Source organism: Manis javanica, chromosome 1 (assembly GCF_040802235.1).
Source record: "Manis javanica isolate MJ-LG chromosome 1, MJ_LKY, whole genome shotgun sequence".
Taxonomy (NCBI): domain Eukaryota; kingdom Metazoa; phylum Chordata; class Mammalia; order Pholidota; family Manidae; genus Manis; species Manis javanica.
Window position 1 is genome coordinate 191,500,938 of NC_133156.1, and position 27,171 is coordinate 191,528,108.

Consider the following 27,171-nt stretch of genomic DNA (forward strand, 5'->3'; position numbering starts at 1 on the left):
GATATTTATAATGGTTATATACTCTTATTGTTTATATACTAACCCCTTTATCATTATGTAATGTACTTCTTTGTCTCTTGTTGCCTTGTTTTGAAATCTGTTTTGTCTTGTATGAGTATTGTGACTCCTGCTTTTTTCTCCTTATTATTTGCATGGACTTTGTTTTCTATCCCTTAACTTTTCGTCTGTGGATGGGTCTTATTTTTTAATCTATGCTGCTGCTCTATGTCTTTGGATTGGTGCATTCGGTCCATTTACATTTAGGTGATTATTGATAGGTATGTACTTACTGCCATTTTATTCATTGTTTTCTGGTTTTTATGTCTCTGGGGTTTTTTTTCTTCTCTTAATACTCTTCTCTTGTTATTGGATGTATTTCTTTAGTGCTGTGATTGGATCTTTCTTTCCATCTCTCCGTTTTCCTCCCTTCCTCCCTCACTCTCTCACTCCATTCCTTCCTTCCTTTGTTTCCTCTCCTTCTCTCCCTTTTTGTCTCTGTCTCTTTCTTTCATGTCTCTCATCTTCCCATCCTCTCCTACCTTCCACTCTTCCTCCCTTCCTCTTCTTCTATTCTAGGCTTTAGTTTTGTGATTACCAAAGGTTCAAGGATAGCTTCCTTACTGTATAACAGTCTTTCATAAATTGCTGATTACTCTATTTCCAACATAATCCAGAGGTATTTCTTCTTCATTCTCACTTTATGTATTGGGTGTTATATTGTGCACTTTTTGTGTATCCCGTGACAGATTTTTTTCAGTTAGCTGATTTAATTTCATGCTTGCTTGGTAGTTAATTGGACTACTACCTTTACTGTGGGTTTATTTTCACTGGTGCAAGCTATTTAGCCTTGGAACATTTCCATCTACAGCAGTCTCTTTAACATATCCTGTAGGGCTACATTAGTGGTGGTGAATTCCTTTAACTGTTACCTGCAAATTGTTTGATCCCTACTTCAAATTTAAATGATAATCTTTCAGAGTAGTGTATTCCTGCTCGGAGGTTCTGCCATTATACCACATTAAATATATCTTGCCACCCCCTTCTGGCTTGTAAAGATTCTGCTGAGAAGTCCCTGATAGCCTAATTGGTTTTACTTTTTATAAGTAATCTTTTGTTTGCTCTCTGGCTGCTTTCAGTACTTTCATTGTTCTTGATCTTTGCCATTCTAATTAATGTTTTGGTATTGTCTTCCTTGGGTTACTTTTGTTAGGGACTCTCTGAGCTTCCAGGACTTGAGTGTCTATTTCCTTCCCCTCATTGTGGAAGTTTTCTGCAATTATTTTCTCTAAGACAGTATCACTTTGTCTCCCTCTTCTTTGGTACCCTTATTATGCAAATATTGTTCCATTTGGATTGGCCATACAGCTCTCTTCCTGTTCTTTCATTCGTAGAATCCTTTTTTCTCTCTGTTTTTTGGCTTCATTTTTTTTTGTTCCCTAATTTCCGTATCATTTTTTGGGAACAAGTCCCACTTGTTCATTTTTGCTTTTGTTTTCCTTGCCCAGGGAGATATGTTCAAGAAGAGGTCACTTATGTTTATGTCTAAGAGATTTTTGCTTATGTTTATTTCTAAGAGTTTTATGGTTTCATGACTTACATTCAGGTCTTTGATCCATTTCGAATTTACTTTTGTGTATGGGGTTAGACAATGGTCCAGTTTCATTCTCTTACATGTAGCTGTCCAGTTTTGCCAGCACCATCTGTTGAAGAGACTGTCATTTCCCCATTGTATGTCCATGGCTCCTTTGTCAAATATTAATTGACAATAGATATTTGAGTTAATGTCTGGAGTCTCTAATCTGTTCCACTGGTCTGTGGCTCTTTTCTTGTGCCAGTACCAAATTGTCTTGATTACTATGGCTTTGTAGTAGAGCTTGAATTTGGAGACTGAGATCCTCCCCACTTTATAACTCTTTCTCAGGATTGCTCTGGCTATTTGGGGTCTTTGTTGTTTCCATATGAATTTTTGAACTATTTGTTCCAGTTCGTTGAAGGATATTGCTGATAATTTGATAGGGATTGCATCAAATCTGTATATTGCTTTGGGCAGGATGGCCATTTAGACAATATTAATTTTTCCTAGCCAAGAGGATGCGATGAGTTTCCATTTGTTAGTGTTCCCTTTAATTTCTTTTAAGAGTGACTTGTAGTTTTCAGGGTATAGGTCTTTCACTTCTTTGGTTAGGTTTATTTGTAGGTATTTTATTCTTTTTGATGCAATTGTGAATGGAATTGTTTTCCTGATTTCTCTTTCTGTTGGTTCATTGTTAGTGTATAGGAAAACCACAGATTTCTGTGTGTTAATTTTGTATCCTGCATCTTTGCTGTATTCCGATATCAGTTCTAGTAGTTTTGGAGTGGAGTCTTTAGGGTTTTTTATGTACAATATCATGTCATCTGCAAATAGTGACAGTTTAACTTCTTCTTTACCAATCTAGATTCCTTGTATTTCTTTGTTTTGTCTGATTGCTGTGACTAGGACCTCCCATGCTACGTTAAATAACAGTGGGGAGAGTGGACATCCCTGTCTTGTTCCTGATCTCAGAGGAAAAGCTTTCAGCTTCTCACTGTTCAGTATGATGTTGACTGTGGGTTTATCATATATGGCCTTTAGTATGTTGAGGTACTTCTTGCCCTCTATACCCATTTTGCTGAGAATTTTTATCATGAATGGATGGTGAATTTTGTCGAATGCTTTTTCAGCATCTGTGGAGATGATCATGTGGTTTTTGTCCTTCTTTTTGTTGATGTGGTGGATGATGTTGATGGGTTTTCGAATGTTGTACCATCCTTGCATCCCTGGGATGAATCCCACTTGGTCATGGTGTGTGATTTGATATATTTTTAAATTCTGTTTCCTAATATTTTATTGAGTATTTTTGCATCTACATTCATCAGGGATATTGGTCTGTAATTTTGTTTTTTGGTGGGGTCTTTGCCTGGTTTTGGTATTATGGTGATGTTGGCTTCATAGAATGAGTTTGGGAGTATTCCCTTCTCTTCTTTTTTTTGGAAAACTTTAAGGAGAATGGGTATTATGTCTTCTCTGTGTGTCTGATAAAATTCTGAGGTAAGTCCGTCTGGCCCAGGGGTTTTGTTCTTGGGTAGTTTTTTGATGACTGTTTCAGTTTCTTTGCTCGTAATTGGTTTGTTTAACTTTTGTGTTTCTTCCTTGGTCAGTCTTGGAAGGTTGTATTTTTCTAGGAAGTGGTCCATTTCTTCTAGGTTTTCCAGCTTGTTAGCATATAGGTTTTCATAGTAGTCTTTAGTAATTCTTTGTATTTCTGTGGAGTCTGTTGTGATTTTTCCATTCTCATTTCTGATTCTGTTGATGTGTGTAGATTCTCTTTTTGTCTTAAGTCTGGCTAGAGGCTTATCTATTTTGTTTATTTTCTCCAAGAACCAGCTCTTGGTTTCATTGATTTTTTTCTATTGTTTTATTCTTCTCAGTTTTGTTATTTCTTCTCTGATCTTTGTTATGTCCCTCCTTATGCTGACTTTAGGCCTCATTTGTTCTTCTTTTTCCAGTTTCGATAATTGTGAAGTTAGACTATTCATTTGGGATTGTTCTTCCTTCTTCAAGTGTGCCTGGATCACTACTTTCCTCTTAAGACTGCTTTCGCTGCGTCCCACAGAAGTTGGTGCTTTGTGTTGTTGTTGTCATTTGTTTCCATATATTCCTTGATCTCTATTTTAATTTGTTCATTGATCCATTGATTATTTAGGAGAATGTTGTTAAGCCTCCATGTGTTTGTGAGCCTTTTTGTTTTCTTTGTAGAATTTATTTCTAGTTTTATACCTTTCTCGTCTGAAAAGTTGGTTGGTAGAATTTCAGTCTTTTGGAATTTACTGAGGCTCTTTTTATGAGCTAGTGTGTGGTCTATTCTGGAGAATGTTCCATGTGCACTTGAGAAGAATGTATATACTGTTGCTTTTGGATGTAGAGTTCTATAGATGTCTATTAGGACCATCTGTTCTAGTGTGTTGTTCAGTTGCCTCTGTGTCCTGACTTATTTTCTGCCCAGTTGATCTCTCCTTTGGGGTGAGTGGCGTGTTGAAGTCTCCTAAAATGAATGCATTGCATTCTATTTCCCCCTTTAGTTCTGTTAGTATTTGTTTCACATATACTGGTGCTCCTGTATTGGGTGCATATATGTTTAGAATGGTTATATCCTCTTGTTGGACTGAGCCCTTTATCATTATGTAATGTCCTTCTTTATCTCTTTTTACTTTCTTTGTTTTGAAGTCTATTTTGTCTGATATTAGTACTGCAACCCCTGCTTTCTTCTCTCTGTTGTTTGCCTGAAATACGTTTTTCCATCCCTTGACTTTTAGTCTGTGCATGTCTTTGGGTTTAAGGTGAGTTTCTTGTAAGCAGCATATAGATAGGTCTTGCTTTTTTATCCATTCTATTACTCTGTGTCTTTTGATTGGTGCATTCAGTCCATTTACATTTAGGGTGACTATTGAAAGATATGTACTTATCGCCATTGCAGGCTTTAAATTCATGGTTACCAAAGGTTCAAGGTTAGCCTCTTTAGTATCTTACTGCCTAATTTAGCTCGCTTATTGAGCTTTTATATACACTGTCTGGAGAGTCTTTTCTTCTCTCCGTTCTTCTTCCTCCTCCTCCATTCTTTATATGTTGGTTGTTTTATTCTGTACTCTTTCGTGTTTCCTTTAACTGCTTTTAGTGGGTTGTTGATTTTATTTTTTGCCTTTAGTTAGTATTTAGTTGGTCTGCTTTCCTTGCTGTGATTTTATTTTCTCTGGTGACATCTGTTTAGTCTTAGGAGTACTCCCGTCTAGAGTAGTCCGTCTAAAATACCGTGTAGAGGTGGTTTGTGGGAGGCAAATTCCCTCAACTTTTGCTTGTCTGGGGATTGTTTAATCCCTCCTTCATATTTAAATAATAATCATGCTGGATACAGTATCCTTGGTTCAAGGCCCTTCTGTTTCATTGCATTAAATATATCATGCCATTCTCTTCTGGCCTGTAAGGTTTCTGTTGAGAAGTCTGATGATAGCCTGATCGATTTTCCTTTGTAGGTGACCTTTTTCTCTCTAGCTGCCTTTAAAATTCTTTCCTTGTCCTTGATCTTTGTCATTTTAATTATTATGTGTCTTGGTGTTGTCCTCCTTGGGTCCTTTCTGTTGGGAGTTCTGTGTATTTCCGTGGTCTGTTTGATTATTTCCCCCCCCAGTTTGGGGAAGTTTTCAGCAATTATTTCTTCAAAGACACTTTCTATCCCTTTTTCCCTCTCTTCTTCTTCTGGTATCCCTATAATACTGATATTGTACCTTTTGGATTGGTCACACAGTTCTTTTAATATTGTTTCATTGCTGGAGATCCTTTTATCTCTCTCTGTGTCAGCTTCTATGCGTTCCTGTTCTCTGGTTTCTATTCCGTCAATGGCCTCTCGCATCTTACCCATTCTGCTTATAAGTCTTTCCAGAGTTTGTTTCACTTCTGTAATCTCCTTCCAGACATCTGTATTCTCCCTCTGGGTGTCTGTAATCTTCCTCCGGACTTCATCCCTTAGCTCTTGTATATTTCTCTGTATCTCCGTCGGCATGTTTACGATTTTTCTTTTGAATTCTTTTTCAGGAAGATTGGTTAGGTCTGTCTCCTCAGGTGTTGTCTCTTTTATCTTGGTCTGCCTGAAATTTGCCTTTTCATGGCGATAGAATTAATTTGCAGAGCTGGCATGAGTGACGGCTGGAAGAACTTTCCTTCTTTTTGGTTTGTGGCCTTCCTCCCCTGGCTGAACAGTGACCTCTAGTGGCTTGTGCTGGGCAGCTGCGTGCAGACAGGGCTTCTGATTCCTGCCCGGCTGCTATGGAGTTTATCTCTGCTGTAGCTGTGGGCGTTGCCTGCCTCGGGCCGCTGCTCCGATATTCTGGAGCTACGTTGGAGGGGGAACGGCTGGGAGGCTATTTATCTTTGTGAGGCGCCTCCGTGCTCCCTGTTGCCCAGGGGGTTAGAGTGCCCAGAGTTCCCCAGATTCCCTGCTGCTGGACTACATGTCCCAGGATGCTTCTGTCCAGCGGTGGGGTCCCTGTCCCTTTAAGACTTCCAGAAAGCACTCACTTTTCTTTGTCCCCAGGGCACCGGCGGCAGGGACCCTCTCGCAGGTCTTACTGTCCTGTTTCCCTAGTATCTAGGACCCCACTGTGTCTGCGCTTTGGTCCAGATGGCTAGGGCTGGGTGTTTAGCAGTCCTGGGCTCCCTCTCCCTACCGGCTCTGACTCCTCTCCTCCTTCCCGGAGCTGGGGTGTGGGGCGCTCAGGTCCCGCTGGGCTGGGGCTTGTTTCTTTTCCCCTTCACGAGGCGCTGGGTTCTCACAGGTGTGGATGTGGTCTTTATGTTGTCCTGTGTCTTCTGGTCTCTCTTTTAGGAAGAGTTGTCTTTCTTGTATTTTCATAAATATATGTGGTTTTGGGAGGAGATTTCCGCTGCTGTACTCATGCCGCCATCTGGGCTCCACCCCTTGAGTTTGTATTCTTGCAGAACAACCATTTGCTGGATATAAGTACTATGGTTAATTTCATCCTTTAGAATAGACCTGCTCTCTCTGTTTACCAAGACTCCATTAGCTTTTCTGTTTTACTTTTCCTGCCTGTTTTTGTATTGTAGTTATTCTAAAATAGCTAAGTTTTATCCATGTTAACATAGAAAATATAGTAATATACTGGTATAGTGATAAAATACAGACTTTGTAAATACAGAAAATACTTCTTGACATATTCTGAAATTAAATGTTCAGTATGTTCATTTAGGGAGCCTTTCCTGAAATTTTATGTCTGTAGTAACACATTACTTACCGCTTTACATTAAATTCTTGTACTTTTCCTTTATTCGTGTTTGTTTTCTTTAGTGTGCTTAGTGGAATAAAGCATAAGTATTACTTGTGGAATGAATTTATTTAGTGTTTTAATATGATAATGGAGATAGCCAGACTAATTGGGAAGTGTATGTCTGTCTTATATTTTGTAATTTTTATTGATTATGATCTCTATATTTATGTATGTTGATATAGATGTCAAAGCATGGTTTTTGATAATTGCTAATATATGCAAGAATAATTTTGGAAAAAACTTTCTTTTCTCTATAGAATCAACTTCACACCTTCAATGATGTGTGCAATAATGAATCATTGGTATCAGACACAGAAACGTAAGTGGGAACATTAGTTTACATATAAATTTACCATTTTTATATATAGGTTTGTATGGTAAATATAATTGTGACTTTATTAGATACATGTTTTCTAGAAATTCTTTGCCTTGTGGTTTCATTTGTACAGTCTTTCATAAGCTTTCAGAAAGATATATTGAAACATTTCTCTTTTTTAAAGCATTTGCCTATGTAGTAGTATTTTCACAGAATTCAATCCTCTATATATAGGAGAATTTAATGAATATGGGGTACTGATAGTTTACAAAAAGCATACAGCTCAGAAAAAGAAAATACCTCATGTAATACATTTAGGTACAAAACGAAGTTAATGACGCTCATGTATTAAAAGTAGCTTAGGGCTTTTCAAGTTCTTAGAAACATGTATTCCAGTATTTATTCCATTTAGTTGTCTATCCAAAATAGATACCATTTTTTACATTACAGTTGGGTAGTAATATTTTCTGCTTGAACAGAGTGTATAGTTTTAAGGGGTTAGGAAATTTATAATTATAAGACTATGTCAACATATGTGCATTGATGTTTCTTCTGCCCTGTGGAGCTAATCTCAGTTGAACCCAGCCCTTTGTAACTTTGAAAACCAGAGACTGTCTTTTTACTCTTTTTTTCCATCAGTTTAAAGAGTTCTTATTCCTCCAGTTGTTCTTCATATGGTATGTTTCTTATATTTATCACCAGACTCTACATTCATCTCTGGAAACATTCTTTGTCAATGGTCCTGTTAAAGGTGTTGCCCAAAATTCGTTGTAGCTTTATAAATTCTGGTTATATTGGGAGTGCCATTTTACATTGTCAGGATGTTCTATAGACAATATCCAGTATATGTAAAACGATACCTCTGGATTGCCTTTTTTATCCCTCAGTGCCCTTCCCTCTGCACCCTTTTACTCCCCTGGACTGCCTAAGATAATTTTTAAATTGTCAATGCAGTAGTCACCCCTCATCCCTGCAAAAAGAAAAAATAAATTGCCTGGAGTCAGTGTAGTGACCCCACACGTCCAGGCTAGGGTTTTCTGTTGCTGAAACAGTAGATAGAATGTAAGAAAGATTTCACTGAAAGATGTATAGGGAATATACATCCTAAGGACATGGTTAAGAAAGAGGGTTGGACTAATAAAGTTGTCAGGAATAGTGGGTAGAGACAGTTTAAGTTGGGAAGAAAAAGGTGTGGATAGTACAAGAAAACTGGAGCAAATAGAAAAAGTGATAAGTATTATTTGGAGCTTATGAATTGGGTCTCTTTTTTTAAGCAGTTTTATTAAGATCCAGGTACTGAATATACCATGAAATTTGCCTGTTTACAATAGATTTTAGTAAATTTATAGCATTGTACAACCATTATCATAATCCACTTCTAGAATATTTCCTCTGCTCGTTTGTAGTCAATCCCCATTCTTATTCTCAGTCCCACTGATCTACTTTGTCTCCATAAATTTGCCCATTTTGGACATTTCATATAAGTGGAATCTTAGGATAGTGGTCTTTTTCATTTGTCTTTCACTTTAGCACACTGTTTATCTTGTGCACATTCATATTGTGGTGTGAATCAGTACTTCATTTTTACTGCTAAGTAGTATATTACCTAGGTATAATGAATTTTGTTACTATCTTTTTGACTGTAGCCGTTCTAGTGGGTAAAGTGGTATTTCATTATGGTATTAATTTGCATTTCTCAAATTAATGATGTTGAACATCCTTTTACGTGATTATTTGCCTTTCTGGGTTTTTTTTGGTGAATTGTTTATTCACTTTTTTGCCCAGTTTTTGTGTTCCTGTTTTATGGACTAGCATGTTATCAGTATTTCAGAATGTTCACTGTGTTTATTTAAGAAGACTGTTTATTCTGCTTTTGTTGTATGGATTGTTTTACAGGTGTCTGTTAGGTTTAATGAATTTATAATATTATTTGCCTTTTATATTTGTTTTTTTGCCTAGTTCTATCCATCATAAAAGTAGCATATTGAAGTCTCCAACTCCAGTCAATCCTCATTTTGTGGAATTTGTATTTGTGAATTTTCATATCTATTGCAATTTATTTGTAACCCCAAAATCACTTTGTGGAAAGAGGAGGTGGTGCTTCATGGTCATTTGTAGAAATGCACAGAGTAGTAAAAAATTTGTGTCTCCCAACAAGCATATTCCTGAAGTTAACAAGGCAGTGCTGGTATATGTTGTATACCTGAATTTCCATTTCAGAGGATGGAAATTGTAGGAAGCATTGTAGCATAGTGTAAGAAGCTAGTTTTGGGGCCAGGTTGGTGGGATATGAATCTCAACTCTAGCATTTTTTTGGGGGGATAGCCTCAGTCAAGTCACCTAAACACTTCTGAACCTCATTTTCACTTTGTAAAATAGAGAAAATTAGAATCTACTAAGATAAGTTGTTTTAAGGATTTAAGAGTCAAGGGTTCAGTATTAGCTAATTCAGTGCAGTGAATTTATGGAATATAACTGCCATAAGTAACAGGAATTGGGCATATTGGTTGTCTTTTTCTCCCTTCAGTTCTGTGATATATATACATAAACAATGGAATACTAGTCAGACACTAAAAGAATGAAATCTTGCCATTTGCAACAACGTGGGTGGACCTTGAAGGAATTATGCCAAGTGAAGTAAGTCAGAGAAAGACAAGTATTGTATGACCTCACTTATATGCAGACTTAAAAAAAAAAATACAACCAAAACCCAAAACACAAACTCATAGGTAGAACAGATTGGTAGTTGTCAGAGGCATGGGGTGGGTGGGTTAAATGAATGAAGTGGGTCAAAGGTACAAACTTCAGGTTATGAAATAGATAAATCATGTAGATGTAATGTATAGCATGGTGACCATAGTTCACAATGTGGTATCACATATTTAAAGTTTGCTAAAAGAGTAGATATTAAATCCTCATCATAAAGGAAACATCATTTTTGGAGCTATGTATGGTGACAGATGTAACTAGACTTACTTTTCTCACTATATTCAATATTGAATCATGTTGTATACCTGAAACTAATATATCAGAGATAACCTCTTTTTTTAAAAAGGGTTTTTAGATAAAGAAAGCAACGCCAAGAGATCATTGTAATATCCAAATGAAAGCTAGGTCTCTTTTTCAGAGGGAGTAGGGTGTGGGGAAGGATGCTAATGTTCTATGACGGCATTTTAACATGAGGGGAGGCAGAGCCTCCCTTGCATTGCCCTAACTGGTGTAGGAACTTCAAAACAGATTTTCGTTCTGTGAAACATCTCTCTTTAAAGGAATTCTGAAACTCCTCTATGTACTTCAAAGACAAACAGCAAGTCAAATTTTTGTCTTCTAAGTAGAATCCATTCTAGGATGCACTTGTCACTAATGATATGCTCTTTTCACTCATTAAAGCAGTGGGTGATGATAAATAAACAAATTTGAAGGGCTCAGTATTAGCTAAATCATTGCACTAGCTTAATAGAATATAACTGCCATGAGTAATGTGGATATACTGCATTGTTTGTATTTTTCTCCCTTCTGGTTTTTGCTTCATGTTTTGAGTCTTTTGGTTAGGTCCATATGTTTGTAGTTGTTATGTTTCTAATGATTTCATTCTTTATCACTATAAAATGTTCCTCTGTGGTTCTTTAAGATATTTTTTCATTCAAAGTCTATTTTGTCTGATGTTAGTATAGCCACTGCAACTTTATTATGCTCACTGTTTTCATGGTATATCTTTTTCCATCCTCTAACTTTTGACCTGTTTATGTTTTTGGATCTAAAGAGTGTCTCTTGAAGGCAGTGTATAGTGGGATTTTTAAAAAATGTAGTTTTATAATCCCTGCCTTTCATTTGGAGTCCATTTATTATTGTTATTTATATAGTTGGATTTATGTGTGCCATTTCGCTATTGGTTTTCTATGCCTTCTGTCCTCTTTGTTTTTCTATTTCTTCTTTACTTACTGCCTTATTTTTTAGTGTGTAGGTATATACTAGTATACCATTTTAATTCCATTGATGCTGTTTTTATACTTTAAAAATCATTTTCTTTGTGATTGCTTTATGGGTTACAATATGCATCTTTATTACTGTCTACTTTAGATTAGTAATAATAATTCTAGTAAAATAAGGAAACATTTCTCCAGTATAGCAATTTCTGTGTTTCTGATAAGAAGCCAGCTGTTGATCTCACTGTGGTTGTCTTATTCATGCTTAGTTCTTTTTCTTTACTGCTTTCAAGATTTTCCTTAGTCTTTGATTTTAACAGTTCACTGTAATGATGTGTGTAGGTGTGGATCTTCCTATGTTTATCCTAAGCTTGGAGTTTGTTGTGCTTCTTGGATATGTAGATAAACATTTTTCACCAAATAGGGGATATTTTGGCCATATTTTCTGAAGAATTTTTTCCTGCTCCTTCCATTCCTTCTGAGACCCCTGAATAGTTGTTATTGATAATGTTCAATTTATACTTGTTCGGTTATACTTAACAGCTCTCTGCTATTATGGAAGTCCTTTTAATTTCCTTCAAGCAACTGAAAAGAATATTTTATTTTAGAATTACTAGTTGATGACCTGTTTACTTGCATGTTATGCAAATCAGAGAGTTGACATGGATCATGGCTTTTGTAGGACTTTTGTAGGGATCATAGCTTTTACCAGAAATAGATTAAAATACATCATTAATAGTTTTGAGGCCCATATGTATAATTCATAGCGCTTCAGATTTTCTTTTTAGATCTTAAATGTTTTTAACTAAATGTAATTATTTTATGGATTCTTCCTTTCTAGACAAGAATTTCTAAACAAAATGAATTGTTCAATTCTTCCAGTTTTACTGTGTTTTAGTTAATATAGATGGAAAATTTTGAGATCCTTTACTGCACATCCTATTTTGAAACCTATTTTTTTCACCCACAGTACACCTATGAGATCCTTTACTGCACATCCTATTTTGAAACCTTTTTTTTCACCCACAGTACACCTATCACATTATGCTATCTGTATTAAATGTTCTTCTGTAATAGCTATTAAAAATTTTTTTGAAACAAATATTCTGAATAGGCCTATATCTATTAAAGCAATTTAATCCACAATTAATAACCACCTAGAACAGAAACCTCCAATCCCAGGTATGTTCACTGATGAATTCTACCAAATATTTATGAAAAAATTATACCAATTTTCTATACTCTCTTTGAGAAGATAGAAGCAGAGTGAATCCTGACCTACTCATTCTTTAAGGCCAGCATACCCTAATAACAAACCCAGAGAATGACATTACAAAAAATGAAAACTACAAACCAGTATTTCTCATAAGCATAGATTCAGAAGTCTTCATAAAAAGTTAACAGATTGAATCCAACAATGTATAAAAAGAACTATACACCAAGGTTGGATGATACATATCTCAGGTATGCAAGTCTAATTCTGTTTTTGAGAATTAATGTAATTCATCAAATCAGGCTAAAGAAGAAAAACATGTTCATATGAATAGATGTAGAAAAAGCATTTGACAAAATTAAGCACTGATTGATGACAAAAAATGAGGAATATAGGAGAACTTCCTCAACTTTGTAAAGAACATCTGTAAGAAACCTACAGCTTAACATCATACTTAATGAAGAGAAGCTCAAAACTTTCCCACTAAGATCTAAAACAAGGAAAGGGTATCCCCTCTCACCATAGTTTTATAACATGTTTTGTACTTGAAGTCCTATCTAATGCAATAAGGCATGAAAAGGAAATCAAAGGTATAAAGATTAGGAAGAAATAAAACTGTCTTTGAAGACATGATTATCTATGTAGAAAATCTGTATGATTAGACAAACTCAGAACTAATGAGTAATTATAGCAAGGTTGCAGTGTACAAAGTAAGTCACTCACTTTCCTGTGTACCAGTAATGAAAAAATAGTTCGAAATTTAAAAGAAAGTATCTTCTAATTTTTTTACATTTACATTAGCTTCCCCAAAAATGAAATACTTAGGCATAAATCTAATAAAACACAAACAAGATATATATGAGGAAAATTACAAAACTCTGATGAAAGATATCAAAGATGAACTAAAGGCAGGGTAAGATACTCCATGACTGTGGATAGGAAGAATTAAAATTGTAAAGACATCAGTTCTTCCCAACTTGATCTGTAGATTCAGTACAATCTCAGTCAAAATCCCAACAAACTTACTTTGTGGATATCAAAAAACTGTTTCTAAATTATATAGAGAGAGGCAAAAAAAGATCCAGAGTAGTCAACAAAGCATTGTTAAGAACAAAGTTGGAAGACTGACACTACCCACCTTCAAGACTTACTGTAAAGTTACATTAATCAAGACAGTGTGGTATTGGTAAAAGAACAAACATTTTAGTGTAAGAGAATAGACAGCCAAGAAACAGACTCATATAAATATAATATACTGATCTTTGACAAAGTAGTAAAGGGAGTACAATGGAGCAAAGATAATCTTTCCAATAAATGGTGATGAAACAATTGGACAACCACATGTGAAAAATCTAGACACAGACCTCATACCCTTCACAAAAATTAACTCAAAATGGACACATAACTAAACAAAACAATGCAAAACTATAAAACTCCTGGAAGAGAAGATAACAAAGGAGAAAACCTACATGATTTTGGGTATGATGATAACCTTTTGGGTATAACACAATGATCCATAAAAAAAGGACTCATGAGCAGGACTATGTTAAAATTAAAAACTCCTCCTCTGCAAAAGACAGTGCCAAGAGAAGAAGACAAGTTCACAGATGGGGAAAAAATACATGCAAAAGACACATTTGTTTAAGTACTGTTATCCAAAATCTACAAAGAACTCTTAATTTAACAGTAAGAAAACCTGAGTAAAAATATGCTAAAAAGTAACAGATACCTCACCAAAGAAGATATACAGATGGCAAATAAGCACATGAAAAGATGCTACTGTACATCCTCTTCCATTAGGAAAATGCAGATTATAACAGCAATGAGATTCCACTACCCATCTATTAGAATACTCAAAATCTGTAACTCTGATAAACACTGAATGCTGACAGAGATGTAGATGGAAGACGAGTATTTATTCATTGCTGGTGGGAATGCAGTGAATGCATTCTGGAAGACAGTTTGGCAGTTTCTTATAAAACTCAACATACTCTTTTTGTTGTTGTTATCATTAATCTACAATTACATGAAGAACATGTTTACTAGGGTCCCCTTTCATCAAGTCCCTCCAACAAACCCCATAAGTCAGTGTCCATCAGCATAGTAAGATGTTGTAGAGTCAATACTTGTTTTCTCTGTGTTGTACAACCCTCCCCATGCACCCCCCTTCCCACATAATACATGCTAATCGTAATACCCTCTTTGCCCCGCCCTTATCCATCCCTTCCCTCCCACCCATTCTCCCTAGTCCCTTTCCCTTTGGTAACTGTTAGTCCATTCGTGGGTTCTGTGATTCTGCTGCTGTTCTGTTCCTTCAGTTTTTCTTTGTTCTTATACTCCACAGATGAGTGAAATCATTTGGTATATGTCTTTCTCCGCCTGGCTTATTTCACTGAGCATAATACCCTCTACCTCCATCCATGTTGTTGCAAATGGTAGGATTTGTTTTCTTCTATGGCTGAATAATATTCCATTGTGTGTATGTACCACACATCTTCTTTATCCATTCATCTACTGATGGTCACTTAGGTTGCTTTCATTTCTTGGCTATTATAAATAGTGCTGCGATAAACATAAGGGTGCATTTGACTTTTTCAAACTCAGCTACTGCATTCTTAGAGAGAATTCCTGGGTCAAATGATATTTCCATTTTGAGCTTTTTGAGGAACCTCCATACTGCTTTCCACAATGGTTGAACTAGTTTACATTCCTACCAACAGTGTAGGAGGGTTCCCCTTTCTCCACAACCTCGCCAGCATCTGTTGTTCTTTGTCTTTTGTATGGTGGCAATCCTTACTGGTGTAAGGTGATATCTCATTGTGGTTTTAATTTGCATTTCTCTGATGACTAGTGATGTGGAGCATTTTTTCATGTGTCTGTTGGCCATCTGAATTTCTTATTTAGAGAACTGTCTGTTCAGCTCCTCTCCCTGATTTTTAATTGGATTATTTGTTTTTTGTTTGTTGAGGTGTGTGAGCTCTTTATATATTTTGGATGTCAACCCATTATTGGACCTGTTATTTATGAATATATTCTCCCATACTGTAGGGTACCTTTTTGTTCTATCGATGGTGTCCTTTGCTGTACAGAAGCTTTACAGCTTGATGTAGTCCCACTTGTTCATTTTTGCTTTTGTTTCCCGTGTACGGGGAGATATGTTCAAGAAGATGTCACTCATGTTTATGTCCAAGAGATTTTTGCCTGTGTTTTTTTCTAAAAGTTTTATGGTTTCATGACTTACATTCAGGTCTTAGATAGAATTCAAATTTAATTTTGTGTATGGGGTTAGACAGTGATCCAGTTTCATTCTCTTACATGTAGCTGTCCAGTTTTGCCAGCACCATCTGTTGAAGAGACTGTCATTTCACCATTGTATGTCCATGGCTCCTTTATCTAATATTAATTGACCGTATATGTTTGGATTAATGTCTGGAGCCTCTGTTCTGTTCCACTGGTCTGTGGCTCTGTTCTTGTGTCAGTACCAAACTGTCTTGATTACTGTGGATTTGTAGTAGAGCTTGAAGTTGGGGACTGAGATCCTCCCCACGTTATTCTTCCTTCTCAGGATTGCTTTGTCTATTCGGGGTCTTTGGTGTTTCCATATGAATTTTTGAACTATTTGTTCCAGTTCGTTGAAGAATGTTGCTGGTAATTTGATAGGGATTGCATCAAATCTGTATATTGCTTTGGGCATGATGGCCATTTTGATGATATTAATTCTTCCTAGCCAAGAGCATGGGATGAGTTTCCATTTGTTAGTGTCCTTTTTAATTTCTCTTAGGAGTGTCTTACAGTTTTCGGGGTTTAGGTCTTTCACTTCCTTGGTTAGGTTTATTCCTAGGTATTTCATTCTTTTTGATGGAATTGTAAATGGAATTGTTTTCCTGATTTTTCGTTTTATTGTTAGTGTATAGGAAAGCCACAGATTTCTGTGTGTTGATTTTGTATCCTGCAACTTTGCTCTATTCTGATACTAGTTCTAGTTGTTTTGAAATGGAGTCTTTAGGGTTTTTTATGTACAATGTCATGTCATCTGCAAATAGTGATGTTTAACTTCTTATTTACCAATCTGGATTCCTTGTATTTCTTAGTTTTATCTAATTGACACGGCTAGGATCTCCAGTACTCAGTTAAATAACAGTGGGGAGAGTGGACATCCCTGTCTTGTTCCCCATCTCAGAGAAAAAGCTTTCAGCCTCTAGCTGTTCAGTATGATGTTAGCTGTGGGTTTATCATATATGGCCTTTATTATGTTGAGGTACTTGCCCTTTATACCCATTTTGTTGAGAGTTTTTATCATGAATGGATGTTGAATTTTGTCAGCATCTATGGAGATGATCATGTGCTTTTTGTCTTTCTTTTTGTTTATGTGGTGGATGATGATGGATTTTCCAATGTTGTACCATCCTTGCATCCCTGAGATGAATCCCACTTTATCATCGTGTATGATCCTTTTGACATATTTTTTAATTCAGTTTACTAATATTTTGTTGAGTATTTTTGCATCTACGTTCATCAGTAATATTGGTCTGTAATTTTCTTTCTTGGTGGGGTCTTTGCCAGGTTTTGGTATTAGGGTGATGTTGGCTTTATAGAATGAGTTTGGGAGTATTCCCTCCTCCTCTGTTTTTTGGAAAACCTTAAGAAGAATGGGTATTATGTCTTCTCTGTATGTCTGATAAAATTCCGAGGTAAATCTATCTGGCCTGGAGGTTTTGTTCTTGGGTAGTTTTTTGATTACTGCTTCAATTTCTTTGTTTGTAATTGGTTTGTTTAATTTTTGTGTTTCTTCCTTGATCAATCTTGGAAGGTTGTATTTTTCTAGGAAGTTGTCCATTTCTTCTAGTTTTTCCAGCTTCTTAGCATAGAGGTTTTCATAGTATTCTCTCTTTGTATTTCTGTAGGGTCCGTCGTAATTTTTTTTCTTTTCTTGTTTCTGGTTCAATTGATGTGTGTTGATTTTCTTTTCCTCTTAATAAGTCTGGCTAAAGGCTTACCTATTTTGTTTATTTTCTCAAAGAACCAGCTCTTCATTTCATTGATTTGTTCTGTTGTTTTATTCTTCTCAATTTTATTTATTTCTTCTCTGATCTTTATTATGTCCCTCCTTCTGACTTTAGGCCTCATTTGTTCTTCTTTTTCCAATTTCAGTAATTGCGACGTTAGACTATTCATTTGGGATTGTTCTTCCTTCTTTAAATATGCCTGGATTGCTATATGCTTTCCTCTTAAGACTGCTTTTGCTGTGTCCCACAGAAGTTGGGGCTTTGTGTTGTTGTTGTCACTTGTTTCCATATATTGCTGGATCTGCATTTTAATTTGGTTGTTCATCCATTGATTATTTAGGAGCATGTTGTTAAGCCTCCATGTGCTTGTGAGCCTTTTTACTTTCTTTGTACAATTTATTTCTAGTTTTATGCCTTTGTGGTCTGAAAAGTTGGTTGGTAGAATTTCAGTCTTTTTTAATTTACTGAGGCTCTTTTTGTGGCCTAGTATGTGGTCTATTCTGGAGAATGTTCCATGTGCACTTGAGAAGAATGTGTATCCTGTTGCTTTTGGGTGTAGAGTTCTAAAGATGTCTATTAGGTCCAATCTGTTCTAGTGTGTTGTTCAGTGCCTCTGTGTCCTTACTTATTTTCTGTCTGGTGGATCTGTGCTTTGGAGTGAGTGGCGTGTTGAAGTCTCCTAAAATGAATGCATTGCATTCTATTTCCCCCTTTAGTTCTGTTTGTATTTGTTTCACATATGTTGGTGCTTCTGTGTTGGGTGCACATATATTTATAATGGTTATTTCCTCTTGTTGGACTGAGCCCTTTATCATTATGTAATGTCCTTCTTTATCTCTTCTTACTTTCTTTGTTTTGAAGTCTATTTCATCTGATACTAGTAGTGCAACACCTGCTTTTTTCTCCCTATTGTTTGCATGAAATATCTTTTTCCATCCCTTGACTTTTAGGCTGTGCCTGTCTTTGGGTTTGAGGTGAGTCTCTTGTAAGCAGCATATAGATGGGTCTTGCTTTTTTATCCATTCCATTACTCTGTGTCTTTTGATTGGTGCATTCAATCCATTTACATTTAGGGTGATTATTGAAAGATATGTACTTATTGCCACTGCAGGCTTTAGATTCATGGTCACCAAAGGTTCAAAGTAAACTTCTTTAGTATCTTACTGTCTAACTTAACTCGCTTATTGAGCTATTATGAACACTGTCTGGTGATTCTTTATTTCTCCCCCTTCTTATTCCTCCCCCTCCATTCTTTATATGTTGTTTGTTTTATTCTGTGCTCTTTTGTGTTTCCTTTAACTGTTCATGGGTAGTTGATTTTATTTTTGCCTTTAGTTAGTATTTGGTTGGTCTGCTTTCTTTGCTGTGTTTTTGTTTTCTCTGGTGACATCTATGTAGTCTTAGGAGTGCTCCCATCTAGAGCAGTTCCTCTAAAATACCCTGTAGAGGTGGTTTGTGGGAGGCAAATTCCCTCAACTTTTGCTTGTCTGGAATTGTTTAATCCCTCCTTCATATTTAAATGATAATCATGCTGGATACAGTATTCTTAGTTCAAGGCCCTTCTGTTCCATTGCTTTAAATATATCATGCCATTCTCTTCTGGGCTGTAAGGTTTCTGTTGAGAAGTCTGATGATAGCCTGATGGGTTTCCCTTTGTAGGTGACCTTTTTCCTCTCTCTAGCTGCCTTTAAAACTCTGTCCTTTTCCTTGATCTTTGCCATTTTAATTATTATGTGTCTTGGTGTTGTTCTCCTTGGGTCCCTTCTGTTGGGAGTTCTGTGTATTTCCGTGGTCTGTTTGATTATTTCCTCCCCCAGTTTGGGGAAGTTTTCAGCAATTGTTTCTTCAAATACACTTTCTATCCCTTTTTCTCTCTCTTCTTCTGGTACCTCTATAATGCAGATATTGTTCCTTTTGGATTAGTCATACAGTTCTCTTAATATTCTTTCATTCCTGGAGATCCTTTTATCTCTCTGGGTCAGCTTTTCTGTGTTCCTGTTCTCTGATTTCTATTCCATTAACGGCATCTTGCACCTCATCCAGTCTGCTCTTAAGTCCTTCCAGAGATTGTTTCATCTCTGTAATCTGGACTTCATCCCTTAGCTCTTGCATATAACTCTGAAGATCCATCAGCATGGTTATGACCTTTAGTTTCAATTCTTTTTCAGGGAGGTTGGTTAGGTCTATCTCCTTCTCAGGGGTTGTCTCTGTTAGTCTGGTCTGGCTCAAATTCTTCTGCCTTTTCATGGTGATAGAGATGGTTTGCGGAGCTGGTGCATGTGTCGGCTGGGAGGACGTCCCTTCTTGCTGGTTTGTGGCCTTCCTCTCCTGGGAGAACAGTGACCCCTAGCGGCTTGTGCTGGGCAGCGGCGTGCATATGGGGTGTCTCATTCTTGCCCGGCTGCTGTGGAAGAAGCTCTGCCCCGTTGCTCTGGGCATGGCCTCCGCCACTGTAGCAGAGTTGCGCCAGAGGGGGAATGGGCGGGAGGCTGTTTGTCACTGTGAGGGGCCTCTGAGCCGCCCTGCTGCCCAGGGGGTTGGAGCATCTGGAGTTCTCCGGGATTCCCAGCTACTGGGCTGATTGCGCCAGGGTGCTTCTATCCAGCTGTGGGATCCCTGTCCCTTTAAGATTTTCAATGGGCACTTGCTTTTCTTTCGTCCCGGGGCGCTGGCTGCAAGGACCCACTCGCAGGTTTTACTGTCCCATTTCCCTATTACCCAGCACTCCCCGCACTGTGTGTCTGCGCTCTGGTGCGGATGGCTAGGGCTGGGTGTTTAGCAGTCCTGGGCTCCCTCTCCCTCCTGGCTCCAACTCCTCTCCTCCTGCCAAGTTGCTGGCGTGAGGGGTGCTCAGGTCCCGCCAGGCCGTGGCTTGTATCTTACCCCCTTTGCGAGGCGCTGGGTTCTCGCTGGTGTAGATGTAGTCTAGCTGTTGTCCTGTGTCTTCTGGTCTCTCTTTTAGGAATAGTTGTGTTTTTTGTATTTTCAAAAATATGTATAGTTTTGGGAGGAAATTTCCGCTGCTCTACTCACGCCGCCATCTTGGCTCCATCCCACATACTCTTATCATATATGATCATCCATCATTCTTGCCTGGTATTTTATCCAAAGTAGTTGAAAACTTATGTCCATATAAAAATCTGCACATGGGTATTTACAGCAGCTTTTATTCTTAATTGCCAAAACTGGTTGGAACCAATAGGTTATTGTTAAAGGAAACAAAATGTATAAATGTTATGTTGAGTGAGAGAAGCCAGATAATAAAAGTCTGTACAATATCATTTTTTTTGTTTATATAAAATTCTAGAAAATAAAAACTAATAACATGAAATAGGTCACTGGTTGTCTGGAAAGCAGGTTTGTAGAATCTGGAAAAGGGATTATAAATGGGCATAAGGAATTTTTCAGGTTAATCATATTTTTTTATCTTGATTGACAGTGATGGATTCATAGATGTATACTTAAGCTTAAATTCATCAAACTGATTGAACTGTACCCTTTAAATGTTTATTATATGTCATATATATCTCAAAGCTGTAAAAGACAATTAAGTAATAAACTCACGCTACCTTATTTGTAGAACACAAGTTAATTAATATGCCAGTGTGGTACTACTTCTAAAAGAGAATTGATAGCTTTTCTTAAAAAATGAAGGATAAAGTGAAACTGTTCTAACATAAAAGTTTTTTTTATTAAGGTATTATTGATTACACTCTTAGGAAGGTTTCACTTGAAAAACAATGTGGTTACAACATTCACCCATGTTATAGTGTCCCCCCCCGCCCCCCCGCCCACCCCACTGCAATCACTGTCCGTCAGTGTAGTAAGATGCCATAGAGTCACAGTTTGCCTTCTCTGTGCTACACTGCCTTTCCCGTGATCCTCCCCACAGCATGTGGGCCAATCATAATACTCCACAATCTCTTTCTCCCTCCCTCCCTACCTGCCTTCCCCGTTAGCAACCGCTAATCCCTTCTTGGAGTCGTGAGTCTGCTGCTTTTTTCCTTCAGTTTTGCTCCTTTGTTATACTCCACAAATGACGGAAATCATTTGGAACTTGTCTTTCTCTGCCTGTCTTATTTCACTGAGCGTTATACCCTCCAACTCCATCCATGTTGTTGCAAATGGTAAGACTTGTTTCATTCTTATGGCTGAGGAGTATTCCATTGTGTATACATACCACCTCTTCTTTATCCATTCATCTACTGATGGACACTTAGGTTGCTTCCATATCTTGGCTATTGTATATACTGCTGCGATAAACATAGGAGTGCATATGTCTCTTTGAATCTGAGATATTATATTCTTTGGGTAAATTCCTAGGAGTGGAATTCCCGGGTCAAATGGTATTTGTATTTTTAGTCTTTGTGGAACCTCCATATTGCTTTCCACAGTGGTTGAACTAGCTTACATTCCCACCAGCAGTGTAGGAGAGTTTCCCTTTCTCCACATCCTCCCCAGCATTTGTTGTTGTTAGTTTTTTTGATGCTGGCCATCCTAACTGATGTGAGGTGATATCTTATTGTGGTTTTAATTTGCATTTCCCTGATGATTAGTGAGGTGGAGCATCTTTTCATGTGCCTGTTGGCCATTTGAATTTCTTCTTTGGAGAATTGTCTGTACATATCCTCTGCCCATTTTTTAATCAGGTTATTTCCTTTTTGGGTGTTGAGGTGTGTGAGTTCTTTATATACTTGGGATGTTAACTCCTTGTAGGATATGTCGTTTACAAATATATTCTCCCATACTGTAGGATGCCTTTTTGTTCTGCTGATGGTGTCCTTTGCTGTACAGAAGCTTTTTAGTTTGATGTAGTCCTATGTGTTCATTTACGCTTTTGTTTCCCTTCCTCGAGGAGATGCATTCAGAAAAAAGCTACTCATGTTTATATTCAGGGAATTTATGCCTATGTTTTCTTCTAAGAGTTTTTTGGTTTCATGACTTACATTCAGGTCTTTGATCCATTTTGAGCTTACTTTTACGTATGGAGATAAACAATAATCCAGTTTCATTCTCTTGCACGTAGTGGTCCAGTTTTGCCAACACCAGCTGTTGAAGAGGCTATCATTTCCCTATTGTATGTTCATGGCTCCTTTATCATATACTAATTGACCATATATGGTTGGGTTTATATCAGGTCTTTCTAGTCTGTTCCATTGGTCTATGGGTCCATCCTTGTGCCAGAACCAAATTGTCTTGATTACAGTGGCTTTGTAGTAGAGTTTGAAGTTGGGGAGCATAATTCCTCCTGCTTTATTATTCCTTCTCAGGATTGCTTTGGCTATTTGGGGTCTTTTGTGATTCCATATAAATTTTAGAATGATTTTTTCTACTTCGTTGAAGAATCCTATTGGTATTTTAGTAGGGACTTCATTGAATCTGTAGATTGCTTTAGGTAGGATGGCCTTGACAATATTAGTTCTTCCTATCCATGAAAACAAGATTTATTTCCATTTATTGGTATCTTCTTTAATTTCTCTCATGAGTGTCTTGTAGTTTTCAGAGTATAGGTCTTTCACTTCCTTGGTTAGGTTTATTCCTAGGTATTTTGTTCTTTTTGATGCAGTTGTGAATGGAATTGTTTTCCTGATTCCTCTTTCTGATAGTTCATCATTAGTATATAGGAATGCAAGAGATTTCTGTGTATTAATTTTGTGTCCTGCAGCTTTGCTGAATTCAGATATTATACCTAGTAGTTTTGGAGTGAATTCTCTAGGGTTTTTTATGTACAATATCATGTCATCTGCAAACACTGGCAGTTTACGTTCTTCCTTACCAATCTGGATGCCTTTTATTTCTTTGTGTTGTCTAATTTCCATGGTGAGGACCTCCAGAACTATGTTGAGTACAAGTGGAGAGAGTGGGCATCCTTTGTTTTGTTCCTGATCTTAAAGGCTTTCAGCTTCTCGCTGTTAAGTATGTTTGTCATATATGGCCTTTATTATGTTGAGGTACTTGCCCTCTATACCCATTTTGTTGAGAGTTTTTATCATGAATGGATATTGAATTTTGTCAAATGCTTTTTCAGCATCTATGGAGATGATCATGTGGTTTTTGTCCTTTTTTTGTTGTTGTGCTGGATAATGGTGATGGGTTTTCTAATATTGTACCATCTTTGCATCCCTGGAATAAATCCTACTTAATCATGATGGATGATCTTTTTGATGTATTTTTGAATTTGGTTTGCTAATATTTTGTTGAGTATTTTTGCATCTATGTTCGTCAGGGATATCGGTCTGTAATTTTCTTTTTTTGTGGTGTTTTGCTTGGTTTTTTATTAGGGTGATGGTGGCCTCATAGAATGAGTTTGGAAGTATTCCCTCCTCTTGCACTTTTTGGAAAACTTTAAGGAGGATGGGTTTTAGGTGTTCACTAAATGTTTGATAAAATGTAGTGGTGAAGCCATCTGGTCCATGGGTTTTGTTCTTGGGTAGTTTTTTGATTACCGATTCAATTTCATTTCTGGTAATTGGTCTCTGCAGATTTTCTGTTTCTTTTTGGGTCAGCATTGGAAGGTTGTAGTTTTCTAGAAAGTTGTCCATTTCTTCTTATCTCAATTTGTTAGCATATAATTTTTCATAGTATTCTCCATTAATTCTTTGTATTTCTGTGGTGTCTATAGTGATTTTTTTCTTTCTCATTTTTCATTCTGTTTATGTGTATAGACTCTCTTTTTTTTTCATAAGTGTGCCTAGGGGTTTATCTATTTTGTGTATTTTCTCCAAGAACCAGCTCTTGCTTTCATTGATTCTTTCTATTTTATTCTTCTTGATTTTACCTATTTCTGCTCTAATGTTTATTATGTCCCTCCTCCTGCTGACTTTTGGCCTCATTTGTTCTTCTTTTTCCAGTTTCATTAATTGTGAGTTTAGACTGTGCGTGGATTGTTCTTCTTTCCTGAAGTAGGCCTGTATTGCAGTATAGTTCCCTCTTAGCATAGCCTTTGCTGCATCCCACAGATTTTGCAGTGTTGAATTATTATTGTCATTTGTCTCCATATATTTCTTGATCTTTGTGTTTATTTGGTAATTTTTCCATTCATTATTTAGGAGCATGTTGTTAGCCTCCATATGTTTGTGGGCTTTTCATTTTCTTTGTAAAATTTATTTTTAGTTTCAAACGTTTGTGGTCTGAGAAGGTGGTTGATACAATTACAGTCTTTTTGAATTTACTAATGCTCTTTTTGTGGCCTAGTATATGATCTATTCTGGAAAATGTTTTGTGTGCACTTGAGAAGAATGTGTCTCCTACTGCTTTTGGGTGTAGAGTTCTGTAGATGTCTGTTTTGTCCATCTGTTCTAATGTGTTGTTCAGTGCCTCTGTCTTGTTACTTATTTTATGTCTAGTTAATCTCTCCTTTGGAGTGAATGGTGTGTTGAAATCTTCTAGAATGAATGCATTGCATTCTATTTCCCCTTCTAATTTGGTTAGTATTTGTTTCACATATGTAGGTACTCCTGTATTTGGTGCACAGATATTTATAATTGTTATATCCTCTTGTTGGATTGACCTTTTTATTATTATGTAATGTCCTTATTTGTCTCTTGTGACTTTGTTTTAAAGTCTATTTTGTGTAATACAAGTACTGCAACACCTGCTTTTTTCTCCCTATTAGTTGCATGAAATATCTTTTTCCATCCCTTCACTTTCTGTTGTGTGTATTTTTTTGGGTTTGAAGTGAGTCTCTTGTAGGCAGCATATAGATAGATCTTGTTTTTTAATCCATTCAGTGACTCTGTGTCTTTTGATTGGTGCATTCAGACCATTTACATTTAGGGTAATTATTGATAGGTATGTGCTTATTGCCATTGCAGGCTGTAGATTCGTGGTTACCAAATGTTCAAGGGTAACTTCCTTACTATCTAAGAGTCTAACATAACTCACTTAGTATGGTGTTACAAACACAATCTAAAGGTTATTATTATTTTTCTCCCACTTTTTCTTCCTCCTCCATTCTTTATATATTAGGTATCATGTTCTGTACTCCTTGTCTATCCCTTTTTATTACCTCTGGTGACATCTACTTAACAGTAGTAACACTTCCATCTATAGCAGTCTCTCCAAAATACACTGTTGAGATGGTTTGTGGGAGCTAAATTCTCTCAGCGTTTGCTCTTCGGGAAATTGGTTAATCCCTCCAAATTTAAATGATAATCTTTCCAGATATAGTATTCTTGGTTCGAGGCCCTTCTGCTTCATTGCATTAAATATATCATGGCACTCACTTCTGGCCTGTGAGGTTTCTATTGAGAAGTCTGATGATAGATAGCCTGATGGTTTTTCTTTTGTATGTGATCTTTTTTCTCTCTCTGACTGCTTTTAATAGTCTGTCCTTATCCTTGATCTTTGCCTTTTTAATTATTATATGTCTTGGTGTTGTCTTCCTTGGGTCCCTTGTGTCGCAAGATCGGTGCAGCTCCATGGCCTGAGAGACTTATCTCCTTCCGCAGATTGGGGAAGTTTTCAGCAATTGCTTCCTCAAAGACACTTTCTATCCCTTTTTCTCTCTCTTCTTCTAATGGTACCCCTATAATACAGATATTTTTCCATTTGGATTGGTCACCTAGTTAGTTCACTCAGTATTTTTTCATTCCTAGAGAGCCATTTTTCTTTCTGTGCCTCAGCTTCTTTGTATTCCTTTTCCCTAATTTCTGTTTCTCTTATTGTCTCCTCCTCCAAATCTAATCTGCTTTTTAGTACCCTCCGTTGTGTTCCTCAACGATTGTATCTCCATCCTAAATTCATTCCTGAATTCTTGAACATTTTTCTGTACCTCCAGGATTCATGATTTTTATTTTGAAATCTCTTTCAGGAACATTTGGTAGTTCAGTCTCACTCGGTCCTTTTTCTGGTGTTGAGATTTTGCTTTGAACCAGTTTTCTGTGACGTTTCATATTCGTATGTGGCGCTTTTTAGTGTCCAGAGCTCTACTCTCCAGCTGCTCAGCCCCTGGAGCGATGTTGGGGGTCTCAGGGGAGTGGTGCTCATGCCTGGGGGGGGGAAGAGCTGTTTTCTGTTTCCCGGCTGCTATGCTTAGGTACTCTCAGAAGCAGTGTGCCAAACACACAGCTGTAAGCCTCTGTGCTTTGTGTCTGTAGCCTCTGTAGGCAGGGCTTCCCTCTTGCTGGCCTGTCACCAAGGCTGGGGCTGCTGGTTTGCGAGCCAGGTGTGGACTAGCTGGGAGGTAGATACAGCAAGGTGTGCATATCATGGTGGTGGTGCCTTGGAGCTATGTAGCTCACCAGGGGGATGTTGCACCTGAAGATTGTTTAAGTTCCCAACCTGCTGGGCAGAGTGCACCTGGACAGTTTTGTCTACCTGTCCTTTCTCCTGAGCCATAAGCTCTGTGCAGTCCTTGCCCCTTTAGCAGCCCTCTTGCTTTCAGGAAGTCTCTCAGATTTCCTGTCCCCATCACCCGCATTGAATCCCTGTTTTCCACAAGTAGCTGGAATCTTTGTCTCTCCAGGTATTCCACTTGTGTTAGCTTTCCAACCCAACTAATCACCAGTGCAGCACGCAGTGTAGGTTGCTTCCCCCAGAGCAGGGCTCCTGGGCTAGGTGTTCAGCAGTCCCAGGCCTCCACTCCCTCCCTGCTTTGCCCCCCACCCCCCACCCCATGAGCTGGGGGTGGGGGACGGGCCTGGGTTCCACTGGGTCACGGCTTTGGTAGTTACCCTGTTTGGTGAGGTTCGTTTTTCAGGTATATGCAGTCTGGTGCAGCCTTCTTTCCTGTTGCTCTTTCAGGATTAGTTTTATTAATGATATTTTCCTATTACATGTGGTTTTAGGAGGAGGTCTTTGTCTCACCTCTCACACTGCCATCTTTAATCCCTTCCTAGCCTGGTTTTCAGT

At 37.4% G+C, this 27,171-nt stretch overlaps 1 protein-coding gene across 3 annotated transcripts in view; it reads left to right on the forward strand.

Annotated features, from left to right (window-relative positions):
• The window catches only part of USP34 (ubiquitin specific peptidase 34), a 241,368-nt gene that overhangs the window by 73,197 nt on the left and 141,000 nt on the right, over positions 1-27,171 (forward strand). For all 3 annotated transcript variants that reach the window (XR_012121111.1, XM_073212721.1, XM_073212722.1), the window contains one exon: positions 7,116-7,177. Coding sequence is in view for 2 of the 3 variants with exons in the window: in XM_073212721.1 (XP_073068822.1) it covers positions 7,116-7,177 (62 nt within the window). In the remaining variant the exon portion in view is untranslated. The remainder of the gene's footprint in view (positions 1-7,115; positions 7,178-27,171) is intronic.